Below are 14,557 nucleotides of genomic sequence, written 5' to 3'. Positions count from 1 at the left end.
TTACATTCCTATCCCGAGAGTCCATAACACTTTTGATACATGACAAGATCTTGCTGGCTTTAGAGGCAGCTGATTGACATTGCATGCTGTTATTTAATCTATGATCTACTAGTACCCCCAGGTCCTTCTCAACAAGGGACTCTTCAAGATCTATTCCCCACAGGAAATATGTTGCCTGTGTGTTATTAGCCCCCAGGTGTATAAACTTCCTGTCAAGTAAATATTAATCTTGAATGTGTAAGAGTTGTTTAACTATAGGGCAATTACTAACTTTGTTGAACTATATGACAGTTGGCATCTATTGAACCGTCCAGGCAGCTTTTACAACATCCTGGAGGTCTTTACAGTTTGATAAACTATGACCTGAAGACTGGTCTGTTCTGACTTCAAAATACATTTGGTCACCTCTTCTCTACACCTACCCCCATCCCTTCATCTGGATTTGGAAACAAAGAAACTGTTTGAATATTCCTGGACTCTCCCCCTCATTAACACTTTGTCCGATCCGGAATGACCCTGTGGACTAATTAATCAATGGGAGGTTCTGAAATCTAAACAAAGCAGAGATCTTATAAAACATTGTGATATGGAGGAAATAGTGTTCACTCTATGGGGGCTGCTAAGACAACCTAGTGTGTTCCATATTTCTTTCACCTCCAAGGAATCAGGATTTACTTTAATTTGTAAGTTTCTGTCATTTTTCTCCCTTTTTATTTTATAACTGTTTTGCCGTATTGTGTGTCATTTTATTTTGTAATTCTTTTGTTTTTAACATCTTTTTGTACGCCTTTTGTAATTAAAACTTCTTTAATTTTGGTCCCTGTATGCTCTGCAAACTCAAAGCCTTGTAAAGTGTGGTTAGCTGTGTGACTTCTAGAGAGCTGAGTGTGCATCTCTAGTGGTGTAACAAGGTCACTGCTTGAGAAGCAAGAGTGGATGTAGAGTGGAATACTTATTGGTCCCAGTGTAAATGCAATAAGTGGTGGCAGCGGATTAATTGGAGTGTGATTTATGCTCAATTTGTGTCCTGAGTGAAAAGTGAGCGCAAGATTGAGTAGGCTAAATTAACCCATACAGTCACACTGCAAGTCACGTGACCAGGCAGCGGCGTCCTCGCCGTGACACTTACATTTATCCACATTGAACCTCATTTGCCATGTGGATGACCAAACACTCAATTTGACCAGGTCACCCTGAAGCCTATGAACATCCTCCAAAGACTGTATTATACTATACTGCTTGGTGTCATCTGTGTAGTGTACTCTAGTAACCTCATGTAAGCAAGGTTTAGTGCTCTTGTTACTGGCTTTTACATTGTCCAACAAGGCGAGTTTGGACAAAGCTTCTGACCTGTTTGCTCTTTCTCATGTAGAGGCATATCTAGATGTATGAAGATTGCAACATCCGATGTATTTTTTTTCCCCATCTCCACAAATCCTATTCCCGAATTGATTTGTTTCTGGTAGACCACAATTGTAGTCAGATTTTATCATCGAAAATGGGCATTATTAGTAGTTCTGACCAAGCCCCCATCCATCTAGTAATACAGGAATCGGGCATTCAACAGATGTCACGCTTATGGCGACTACAAAAACATATATTACATATTCTAAAATATCATTCCAAAATAGTAGAGATGTTTCATGTATTTTTCAAACCTTCCCTTTCTGATATGCCTCCATCACTCACCTCTCCACGCTCCTGCTCCCGTCCTGGCTTCCTGGCATGCGCGTCCCCGGCGCATAGGGCGTGCGCTGGCACTCGTAAATATAAAGGGCCAGCACACCTCTGATTGGCGCCAGTCCCTTCCCGGCTTCTTCTAGCATCCCCCGTCGGATCTTCATGCACTATGCCACGAGAAAGCTATTATCTGTGCGTTACTCCTGTGTATTGACCTGTTCCCAACTACGCTCCTCCGCTGCCAGCCTTGACCTCCTGCTCCGTCTCTGACCCTGAATCTTTGCTACCTGTCCTGACCTCCAGCCTGTCCCTGACCTCAAACTTGCCTGCTGACTTTGTACCTCGACCTTGGCTGCCACCGCGGACAAGTCGCGCCTCTGGAATGACCTGGTGGTATCACGTTGCAGCAAATCCAACCCGCTTTGCGGCAGGCTTTGGTGAAGACCTGGTAACACTTTGATTCTGGCCCCAGGTGTCGGCTTGTGTCCTTGGGGTTCACTACCCCAGAGGCCTGACACACTCTTACTGCTCTCGGATAGAGGCTATGATCAATGACATTCAACATCAGTGGTACCTATCAAATTTTTAAACAGGAAAATGCTTTACGTAGAATTAAAGTTAGATATGATTCATTAGGGAATAACACTAGACCCCAACATGGTTCAAACAGAACAATCTCACATTGAAGATTTTTTAAACTCTTTGAACCTTCTGTATCAATCTAAAGTCCATGCCGATTTACGCTCTCATCCCATTACTATGGAAGATGTCCAATCTGCTATCAGGTCGCTAAAGTTGAATAAAGCCCCAGGCCTTATGAATGATCATTACAAGAACCATGCCTTTATCTTAATTCCGCACTTAACAGTATTCCAGGATATCCAACACACTGGTTGTATCCCTAAGGAGATGCTTCAAGCGCCAATAATTACTCTTCCTAAGTAAAACACTGGATAGGCCACAAAACTTTAGGCCAAATTTGTTAAATACTAAGCTGAAATTATACTCCAAAATATTAGCGGACAGAATGGCTTTCCTTCTGCCGGGACTGATAGACCAAGATCAGGTGGGATTTGTCAGGGGGAGAGTCTCCTGAGATGGTACAAGAGGCTTCATAGATCTGATAGAGGTCGCTGATCGAACCCAAACGCCTATTCTGCTCCTATCTTTGGCTGCTGAGAATGAGTTTGATCAAATTTATTTGAGGTATTTGCAGAATATTACTTAATATTACTTATATTCTTGGAAGATGCCATAAAAGGGATAATGGCCCTTTATACTGTTCCATTGGCATATGTGTCTATGTCAGGATGTCACTCCATTCCCCATTCCATTCCCCATTCCCCATTCCCTTGTCACCCAACAAACCTGTCAAGTGTGTCAGCTCCCTCAAAATTTTTACCCTGTGGGTTGAACCCTTGGCAGAGGCTATTATATCTTCCCCCGGCATTTATGAATAAAAGTGGGCAAAGTAGATCACAAAATAGGACTTTTTGCTGGCAACGTTATTATTGCCTATATGCAACCACTTGTGTTTGAGAAAATCTTTTACTATAAACTGAATTCCAGTAAGTCACTTTTGGGAATGAATATAAAAAAAATGTCTTATCCATTTGTTTGGTTAGAAGGGCGTATCCTCTACTTAGAGATTCAGCTTTCCCCCCTTCCCAACTATTTCACCTCAACTATGCAAACTCTACCCTCTCACTTGAAATTGAACTGCAATTTCAATTTCCACCATAAACATGAGGATTCTGCCAAAATTGACATATGTATTCAGGAATGTTCCCATCCACTTAACTTAAGTCATATCTCAGGGGCGTAACTACAGTGGTAACAACCATAGTAGCTGCTATGGGGCCCGCATTGTCAGGGGGCCCTATCATTGGACCTGATACACTAAAGAATGGAAGATGTGCATAATTCCTGAGGGGTTATGGGCCCCTATTTAGAAGTCTGGTATGGGGCCCTGCCTCTCCTAGTTACCCCCTGTCATATCTGCTTACAAGGGTTGGCCACTTTCAGTAAATAATTGATATTATATATGAGTAATAAAAAGTTATACAATTTTTCAATACACTTTCTGTATCAATTCCTCATGGTTTTCTAGAATTCTGTTTGCGGTCCTTCTATAGTAAGCTTCTCTATTTACTTCCAGTGGTAAGAATCTGTCCATGCTGATGATGGACATGCAGGTGGGTGAGCTGTTATCATCATTGAGAGTAATAGGAGCTGTGTGAGGGTAACAGCTTGTTCACCTGCATGCCTATCACATAACAATGGACAGATTATATCCACTGGAAGTAAACTTAGAAGCTTTCTAAAGAAGCAAAGAGAGTGGAGATCTACAATAACAGTAAGGAACTGATACAGAAAGTGGACAACCCCTTTAAGATACAGAAACTTATAAATAAGTATGTATGGTTGAACAGCAGGCCTAGAACAGAGGCCAATATCTTATGCAGACATCAATCGAAAGGGAGACTGGGACTTTCTGAATAAACTAGGTATTATGAAGCTTCTATTTTAGCCCAGATACTGGCTAGCTAAAGGAACCACTAAGCATTGGATACAGATAGAAAATGAAGCTCTAATAGATTGCCCAATAGCAGTTCAGTTGTGGGTGATGGCATTGGGATATTCTAAAAATAGCATTGGCATTTAAAACTTCCCATTTGAATACTGTCTCTACTGGCCCCATCCATGGGAAAGATATTTAGTACATAGCTCCTTGTTTCCATTAAACTTATTCAGGTTACATTTGGGATTACTACACAAAATTTTTGTAAATAATTGAGGATTAGACACTTTGTTTCATCCATACCCAACTTTAACCAGCAAATCCGTATTTGAATTACAATTCTTTAATCTTGCTAAAAGTAGGAATGGGATCTACAGAGCAATTGGGGATTAAAAAATGAAGACAATCTGCTATGCCTGAAGTGTTGGGAAGAGGATATAGAAAGACAGGTTATTTTCCATGTCACTACTACATCTATGACACTCATTGCTTCACGCTGGAAATCCGCAAAGAACTCTTCTTACACTGAGCTCACAAGAAGTGTAAACAATATTTACATTATGGAAAGGTCCTCGTCCTTTAATCATGGCCGCCAGGATAAATTCCGTAAAAACAGGGAAATGTGGGCTAGGTCCAATTACTTAAAAGCTTCTTCTCAAACTGAGTTACATAATCTCTTGTAAAATGTAAGTGTGATGATGTTTCATAGAACATCGAGTGTGATAGCTCAAATGTTTCCCATTGAGTGTAAAGCCCTGTTTGGATTTAATTGCTGGACCTAGTGTTATTTTAGTTTGTTATTATGTTATTCTCTTTGTACAGGTTGCAGACTAGTCCTTTAGATGGCGTTAGATAAAGGGGTCTTTTATTGCCATGTTAATCATACTTTTGTATAGTTTAAAAATGTGAGCCACATTTGACACCTTGGCTGATTCCATTATCTGTATTTATATGTTTACATTTTTTTTGTGTTCAGCACTAATAAAATTTGTTGAACAAAAAAAACGGTGAAATTCATAGTTCACTAATTCCTCTTTGGTAAATCAGGGACTTTTTAACTACTGTATATACTCGAGTATAAGCCGAACCAAGTATAAGCCGAGGCCCCTAATTTTACCACAAAAACCTGGTAAAACCTATATTTTTTTACTTGAGTATAAGCCGAGTTTGGGTATAGGCTTATACTATAATGTGAATCCTTCATAAGGCTGTGTTCACATGTAATGGTTTTATGATGCCTTTTACTAAGCCTAAAACAGTAGATGATTCACACCTGCTTTACAATAAAAAAAAATAAGTTTATCAAAAAACCTTAAAATGTTTGTTTTTGTGCCCCCTCTAAGAAAACAACCGTAATCGTTATTTAAGTGTTAAAATACTAATTTAAACCTCACAAATGTGAAACTACATTTTTAGATGAAAAAAGGTAAAAGAACAAAAAGGAAATCAAGAACAATGTCTACAAACAGAACACGAGTCCACAGAAATCATCCCATCAAAAAATTTTGTGGCCAAAACTACAGAAACATCTAATGATTCTCCAAACTCAGTCAACAAAACACAAATTCATTTGAATTAAATATCAGCAACACAGAATAATCTGACAAGTGCATTTGAAAGAATGGATAGGAGCCCGCAATCTATCACAATGTATCTCGAGAAACTAGGCATTTTGTGTTTCCATTTTTTTATCACTTTCTTTAAAAATTCAAAACGTTTTATTTTTTTCCATGTATAAAGCTTTATAAGGGCAGGTTTTCAAAATGTACTTCTTAGTGGCGTAATTTCATTTTTCATTACATGTATTGGGTAACGGAAAAAAAATTTCAAGTGAAGGGAATGTGAATATAAATTTAACGGAAAAAAAAATTCCAAATGAAGGGAATGTGAAATTAATGGAAAAAAAACGGAAAACGGAAAAAAAATTCCAAATGAAGGGAATGTGAATATAAATTTACTGCACCATTTTCTTGTGGGCTTTGTTTTTACAGCTTTCACTGTAGGTTCCAAATAACACATCCCATTTATTCTTTGGGTCAATGCAATTCCAAATATAGCAAATTTATATGGGGTTTATTAGATTTTTTAAAATTCTTTATTTTGCCATATTCTGACACTATTAACTTTTTCATACTTTGCTTGGTGTCATTTTTTGCAGGATGTGATGCAATTTACATTGATACAATTTGTTGGATGGTACAACCTTTTGATGACTTTTCCCCATTTCTATGAGTTGCAAATGACAAAAAAGTGTTTGTTTTTTTTTACTATTTTTAAAACCACTTAGGGAACTTTATCTCTAGGGCATCTAATTGATCCTACCATATACTACCATACTGCAGTGGCAATTTTGCACATGATCTGTTACAATGTGCCACCAGCTCAATGCAGGTAAAATGCAGGTACATACAGGAAGAGATTTATTGAAAAGTGGCCAACCCCTTTCATTCTTAATAATAACATATCACCTATAACATTTGATATTAACCATGACACTACATAACAAAATTCTACAGCATGAGAATGCCCTGGAAATTACCTTTCTCACTGTACTCTTCATCTACCTGACTTGATACTTCAGCAGGTTCTTCTTCTGTTTCTTTCTGAGCCTCTATGATAAGTATGAAAATAATGGTGATTTATGATACATTTATTTATTGAACAAATACTAAAGTAGGGGGATTTTCTATACCAAACGCAAATTACAACTCAAATAGGACAGTTTACAATATACACCTGTGCCAAATTGAGACAAAAACTGTCTAAAATACAGTTTGCCACACTTGACTCTTTTATTACCAAAATGGATGCAGTTTTGTGGCTTAAACACCGGATAGGGCATAACTTGTTGATCAGTTGAGGTCGCAGTGATGAAACCCCCACTGATCATGAAAACGAGAGGTCCGATGGGGTCCCACGTAGCTCAGTCAGACCCCTCGTTGCTCCGTCAGACTAATGGAGCAGACAACCGCGCATCACCGTTCTGCTCCATTAATCTGCATGGAGCTGACGGAAATTGCCTAGCACCGCGCTCACCGATCTCCGTTTGCTTTCAATGTACGCTCCAAATAATATAAATATCTATAGATTTAAAAAAATGAAAAATGTAAAATGTAATTTTTTGTGGAATGAGATGATGTTTTTAGTGCTCCCATTTTGAGGACTGTATGTCCTTTTGATCACTTTTTACAAAATTTTTAATGTGTTGCAAAATGGCGAAAAAGTGGCGTTTAGGACATTTGGGCAATATTTTCCATTACAGGGTTTATTGCCAGGAATACAGTTTTTATATTTTAATAATCGGGACATTTGGGTGATACCTAACATGTTTATGATTTTATTTATTTATTTCTATATCAGTTCTGATGAAAGAAGGGTGATTTGAATTTTTAGATTATTTTTTTTAACTTATTTTACTTCTTTTAAGATAGGAACTATCATATACTGCAATACTACAGTATTGAAGTATATGGAGAATATGCGATAGATCTATAACAATGACACAGACAGCCTCACACAGACTCCAGGCTGTCATGGGAACAGATTGTGAGCAGTGGATGTATGAAAAATGCCCAGCTCCTGAACCCTTTTCAAACATCCTTAACGGCATCATAATGCACATATAAGTCATAATTAGAGATGAGCGAACACTAAAATGCTCGGGTACTCGTTATTCGAGACGAACTTTTCCCGATGCTCGAGTGCTCGTCTCGAATAACGAACCCCATTGAAGTCAATGGGAGACTCGAGCATTTTTCAAGGGGACCAAGGCTCTGCACAGGGAAGCTTGGCCAAACACCTGGGAACCTCAGAAAAGGATGGAAACACCACGGAAATGGACAGGAAACAGCAGGGGCAGCATGCATGGATGCCTCTGAGGCTGCATAATCGCACCATTATGCCAAAATTATGGGCAACAGCATGGCCATGACAGAGTGACAGAATGAAGCTAGATAGCATCTAAAACATCCAATAATTGACCCTGACACTATAGGGGACGGCATGCAGAGGCAGCGGCAGCAGGCTAGAGAGTGTCATGGCGACATACCCTAAATGGACTCAGGCTTCAAACCAATGGGTGGCAGAGAGGAACCAAAGGAGGTGAGCAAGAAGCGCTCAAATAATATCGGTACATGATAAAAGTTTGCCAGTATATTTTGTGGATTACACAGCAGGGTGGCGACAAAGTTAACATGGAAGCCATGAAAACAACCCAAAATTCTGCCTGACACAGCTCGTTTGATAAGGGGACCATGTATGGAGGCAGTGAACTAGTAGTAGATTAAAGGTGCTGCAGTTAAAACTATGTTAGTTGGATCTTGGCATGGAGCTGGCGCTCCGCTGCCAGGCGAGCTTTCGCCAATCCAAGCCCCTGTCTATAGGCTACTCCCCAAACAGCACTTCTAAGAACCTTTTGTATAAGATCAAGTGTAGTAGCGTTCTTATAAGTTTAGGATATGGCGGGTGAGGGGAATGTAAACAGATGCGCAAGAAGCGCTGAAATAATATCCCTAAATGGTAAAAGTTTGCAAGTATATTTTGGGGATTACACAGCAGGGTGGCGACAAAGTTAACAACTTTGATGTGGAATGCCCTGTAATAGCTCTTGGGCGGTGTGCCTTTTATCGCCTAGGCTCAGCAGTTTCAGCACCGCCTGCTGTCGCTTAGCGACGGCACTGCTGCTGTGCCTAGAGCTACCGACTGATGGCGCCATGCCCACGGATGGTAATTCGGAGGAGGAGGAGGTGGAGGAGGGGTGGGAGGAGGTATAGTAGGCCTTTGAGACCTGGACCGAGGTAGGCCCCGCAATTCTCTGCGTCGGCAGTATATGACCAGCCCCAGGGTCAGACTCGGTCCCAGCCTGCACCAAGTTAAGTGTAGTAGCGTTCTTATAAGTTTGGGATATGGCGGGTGAGGGGAATGTAAACAGATGCGCAAGAAGCGCATGATGCGCATGGAGCTGGCGTTCCGCTGCCAGGCGAGCTTTCGCCAATCCAAGCCCCTGTCTCTAGGCTACTCCCCAAACAGCACTTCTAAGAACCTTTTGTATAAGATCAAGTGTAGTAGCGTTCTTATAAGTTTAGGATATGCCGGGTGAGGGGAATGTAAACAGATGCGCAAGAAGCGCTGAAATAATATCCCTAAATGGTAAAAGTTTGCCAGTATATTTTGTGGATAACACAGCAGGGTGGCGACAAAGTTAACAACTTTGATGTGGAATCCATGAAAACAACCCAAATTTCTGCCTGACACACCTCGTTTGATAAAGGGACGATGTATGGAGGCAGCTATATGGACGACTTTTGGAGGTAGCAATGGAGACAACGTGTGGAGGCTGCTATGGAGACAATTTAATTTGGATAGTGCCTGTATGTGGCAGTCCCAAACATTTTTCAAACCAGAGGAGCAGGTAGGTGGCCCTCCAGTAAAATGGGATAGATTGAGTGCCTGTATGTGGCAGTCCCAAAAATGTTTCAAACCAGAGGAGCAGGTAGGTGGCCCTCCAGTAAAATGGAATAGATTGAGTGCCTGTATGTGGCAGTCCCAAAAATTGTTCAAACCAGAGGAGCAGGTAGGTGGCCCTGCAGTAAAATGGAATAGATTGAGTGCCTGTATGTGGCAGTCCCAAAAATTGTTCAAACCAGAGGAGCAGGTAGGTGGCCCTGCAGTAAAATGGAATAGATTGAGTGCCTGTATGTGGCAGTCCCAAAAATTTTTTAAAACAGAGGACCGGGTAGGTGGCCCTCCAGAAAAATGGAATAGATTGAGTGCCTGTATGTGGCACTCACAAAAATTGTTTCAAACAGAGGACCGGGTAGGTGGCCCTCCAGAAAAATTAAATGCATGAAGTACTATAGCAAGAGCCAGTGGGCCCTGTCAAAAAATAGCCATTTTCCTCTGCTTTACTGTACAAAGAGGAGGAGAAGGAGGAAAATGAGGAGGAGGAGGAGGAGTGGATCAATTATTCAGGTTGAGCTTCCTTCACCTGGTGGAGATTGGAAATTCTGAGAAATCCAGCCTTTATTCATTTTAATAAGCGTCAGCCTGTCAGCGCTGTCAGTCGACAGGCGTGTACGCTTATCGGTGATGATGCCACCAGCTGCACTGAAAACCCGCTCGGACAAGACGCTAGCGGCAGGGCAGGCAAGAACCTCCAAGGCGTACAGCGCCAGTTCGTGCCACATGTCCAGCTTTGAAACCCAGTAGTTGTAGGGAGCTGTGTGATCATTTAGGACGATGGTATGGTCAGCTACGTACTCCCTCACCATCTTTCTGTAAAGATCAGCCCTACTCTGCCGAGACTGGGGACAGGTGACAGTGTCTTGCTGGGGTGACATAAAGCTGGCAAAAGCCTTGTAAAGCGTACCCTTGCCAGTGCTGGACAAGCTGCCTGCTCGCCTACTCTCCCTCGCTACTTGTCCCGCAGAACTACGCACTCTGCCGCTAGCGCTGTCAGAAGGGAAATACTGTTTCAGCTTGTGCACCAGGGCCTGCTGGTATTCATGCATTCTCACACTCCTTTCCTCTCCAGGGATGAGAGTGGGAAGATTTTGCTTGTACCGTGGGTCCAGGAGAGTGAACACCCAGTAATCGGTGCTGGAATAAATTCTTTGAACGCGAGGGTCACGGGATAGGCAGCCTAGCATGAAATCTGCCATATGCGCCAGAGTACCAACGCGTAAGAATTCACTCCCCTCACTGGCCTGACTGTCCATTTCCTCCTCCTCCAACTCCTCCAACTCCTCTTCTTCTGCCCATACACGCTGAACAGTGAAGGACTCAACAATGGTCCCCTCTTGTGTCTCGCCAACATTCTCCTCCTCTTCCTCCTCATCCTCCTCCACCTCCACCTCCTCCGATATGCGCTGAGAAACAGACCTCAGGGTGCTTTGGCTATCAACAAGGGAATATTCTTCCCCCGTCTCTTGTGACGAGCGCAAAGCTTCCGACTTCATGCTGACCAGAGAGTTTTTCAACAGGCCAAGCAGCGGGATGGTGAGGCTGATGATGGCGGCATCGCCACTGACCATCTGTGTTGACTCCTCAAAGTTACTCAGCACCTGACAGATATCAGACATCCACGTCCACTCCTCATTGTAGACTTGAGGAAGCTGACTGACCTGACTACCAGTTCTGGTGGAAGTTGACATCTGGCAGTCTACAATCGCTCTGCGCTGCTGGTAAACTCTGGATAACATGGTCAGTGTTGAATTCCACCTCGTGGGCACGTCGCACAACAGTCGGTGAGCGGGCAGTTGGAGGCGGCGCTGCGCTGCCCTGAGAGTGGCAGCATCTGTGCTGGACTTCCTGAAATGCGCACAGATGCGGCGCACCTTCGTGAGCAAATCAGACAGATTGGGGTATGTCTTGAGGAAACGCTGCACTATCAGATTTAACACATGGGCCAGGCATGGCACATGTGTCAGTCTGCCGAGTTGCAGAGCCGCCACCAGGTTACGGCCGTTGTCACACACAACCATTCCCGGCTTGAGGTTCAGCGGTGCCAGCCACAGATCAGTCTGCGCCGTGATGCCCTGTAATAGCTCTTGGGCGGTGTGCCTTTTGTCGCCTAGGCTCAGCAGTTTGAGCACCGCCTGCTGTCGCTTAGCGACGGCACTGCTGCTGTGCCTAGAGCTACCGACTGATGGCGCCGTGCCCACGGATGGTAGTTCGGAGGAGGAGGTGGAGGAGGGGTGGGAGGAGGAGGAGGCATAGTAGGCCTGAAACACCTGGACCGAGGTAGGCCCCGCAATCCTCGGCGTCGGCAGTATATGAGCAGCCCCAGGGTCAGACTCGGTCCCAGCCTCCACCAAGTTAACCCAATGTGCCGTCAGCGATATATAGTGGCCCTGCCCGGCAGCACTCGTCCACGTGTCCGTGGTCAGGTGGACCTTGTCAGAAACGGCGTTGGTCAGGGCACGGATGATGTTGTCTGACACGTGCTGGTGCAGGGCTGGGACGGCACATCGGGAAAAGTAGTGGCGGCTGGGGACCGAATACCGAGGGGCGGCCGCCGCCATGAGGTTGCGAAAGGCCTCGGTCTCTACTAGCCTATAGGGCAGCATCTCCAGGCTAAGCAATCTGGAGATGTGCACATTAAGGGTTTGGGCGTGCGGGTGGGTTGCACTATATTTGCGTTTCCGCTCCAGCATCTGGGGTATGGAGAGCTGAACGCTGGTGGATGCTGTGGAGGATCGTGGAGGCGACGATGGGGTTTTTGTGCCAGGGTCCTGGGCAGGGGGCTGACTAGCAGCTGACACAGGGGAAGGAGCAGTGGTGTGCACGGCCGGAGGTGAACGGGCTTGTTGCCACTGAGTGGGGTGCTTAGCATTCATATGCCTGCGCATACTGGTGGTAGTTAAGCTAGTAGTGGTGGAACCCCTGCTGAGCCTGGTTTGGCAAATGTTGCACACCACAGTCCGTCGGTCATCCGGTGTTTCCTTAAAGAACCTCCACACTTCTGAAGATCTAGCCCTCGCCGCAAGAGCCCTCACCACGGGAGCTTCACTAGTTGACAGTGGCGCTGATGCACCAGCTCTGGCCCTGCCTCTCCGTCTGGCCCCACCACTGCCTCTTCCAACCTGTTCAGGTCGAGGACTCTCCTCCGTCTCAGAAGCACTGTGTTCACCCGGCCTCTCAACCCAGCTTGGGTCTGTCACCTCATCATCCTCCGATCCCTCAGTCTGCTCCCCCCTCGGACTTCCTGCCCTGACAACAACTTCCCCACTGTCTGACAACCGTGTCTCCTCATCGTCGGACACCTCTTTACACACTTCCACTACGTCAAGAAGGTCATCATCACCCACAGACTGTGACTGGTGGAAAACCTGGGCATCGGAAAATTGCTCAGCAGCAACCGGACAAGTGGTTTGTGACTGTGGGAAGGGTCCAGAAAACAGTTCCTCAGAGTATGCCGGTTCAAATGCCAAATTTTCCTGGGAGGGGGCAGACTGGGGGGGAGGAGGCTGAGGTGCAGGAGCTGGAGGAGTGGGGATTTCGGTGACATGGGTGGACTGCGTGGAAGACTGACTGGTGGTGGACAAATTGCTCGAAGCATTGTCAGCAATCCACGACATCACCTGTTCGCACTGTTCTGGCCTCAACAGTGCTCTACCACGAGTCCCAGTAACTTCAGACATGAACCTAGGGAGTGTAGCTCTGCGGCGTTCCCCTGCTCCCTCATCAGCAGGTGGTGTCTCACCCCGCCCAGGACCACGGCCTCTGACCCCTGCAGTAGTTGGACGCCCACGTCCCCGCCCTCGTCCTCTACCCCTAGCCCTCGGGTTAAACATTTTTAAAATGAGAGTTATAACTTTTTTTTTTTTTTTACTTCTTTTTGTTTTTTTTGGTGTTTTTTTGTGTTTTTTTTTTTTTTTGTGTTTTTTGTTTTTTTTTGAGTTTTTAAAACCAAACAATCCTATCCTATTGCTATGGCTATTTTCTAGCCAAGTATCAAAGGAAGCACACTACTATGCCAGATGAGATGACACTGAGTTATTGCCTAATAGAAATCCAACCCCTACTGAATTTTGCCACTTCGGCCTTTGCTATGGATATGTGCGCCACTAAGCGCAGAACACAGCGGTCGCAAGTCTCACTACAAATTGCTCAGAATTGGCAAGTACATGCACTGCAGAAACTACAGCCACCAGCAGATCAACCAGAAATCAAATATATAGAACGCTACTGTAGGCTTCAAGAAGCTGTTTGTATTCTCCTCTGGCTATTTTCTAGCCAAGTATCAAAGGAAGCACACTACTATGCCAGATGAGATGACACTGAGTTATTGCCTAATAGAAATCCAACCCCTACTGAATTTTGCCACTTCGGCCTTTGCTATGGATATGTGCGCCACTAAGCGCAGAACACAGCGGTCGCAAGTCTCACTACAAATTGCTCAGAATTGGCAAGTACATGCACTGCAGAAACTACAGCCACCAGCAGATCAACCAGAAATCAAATATATAGAACGCTACTGTAGGCTTCAAGAAGCTGTTTGTATTCTCCTATGGCTATTTTCTAGCCAAGTATCAAAGGAAGCACACTACTATGCCAGATGAGATGACACTGAGTTATTGCCTAATAGAAATCCAACCCCTACTGAATTTTGCCACTTCGGCCTTTGCTATGGATATGTGCGCCACTAAGCGCAGAACACAGCGGTCGCAAGTCTCACTACAAATTGCTCAGAATTGGCAAGTACATGCACTGCAGAAACTACAGCCACCAGCAGATCAACCAGAAATCAAATATATAGAACGCTACTGTAGGCTTCAAGAAGCTGTTTGTATTCTCCTATGGCTATTTTCTAGCCAAGTATCAAAGGAAGCACACTACTATGCCAGATGAGATGAC

The 14,557-nt window shown here is 44.1% G+C and overlaps 1 protein-coding gene across 5 annotated transcripts in view; it reads right to left on the bottom strand.

The window, feature by feature from the left end:
• AK9 (adenylate kinase 9) overlaps nucleotides 1-14,557 on the bottom strand; it is a 106,367-nt gene that overhangs the window by 67,205 nt on the left and 24,605 nt on the right. For all 5 annotated transcript variants that reach the window (XM_072141799.1, XM_072141798.1, XM_072141801.1 and 2 more), the window contains one exon: nucleotides 6,741-6,812. In XM_072141799.1, coding sequence (XP_071997900.1) covers nucleotides 6,741-6,812 — 72 coding nt within the window. The remainder of the gene's footprint in view (nucleotides 1-6,740; nucleotides 6,813-14,557) is intronic.

Source organism: Engystomops pustulosus, chromosome 3 (assembly GCF_040894005.1).
Source record: "Engystomops pustulosus chromosome 3, aEngPut4.maternal, whole genome shotgun sequence".
Taxonomy (NCBI): domain Eukaryota; kingdom Metazoa; phylum Chordata; class Amphibia; order Anura; family Leptodactylidae; genus Engystomops; species Engystomops pustulosus.
This window is presented reverse-complemented; position numbering and strand designations above follow the sequence as displayed.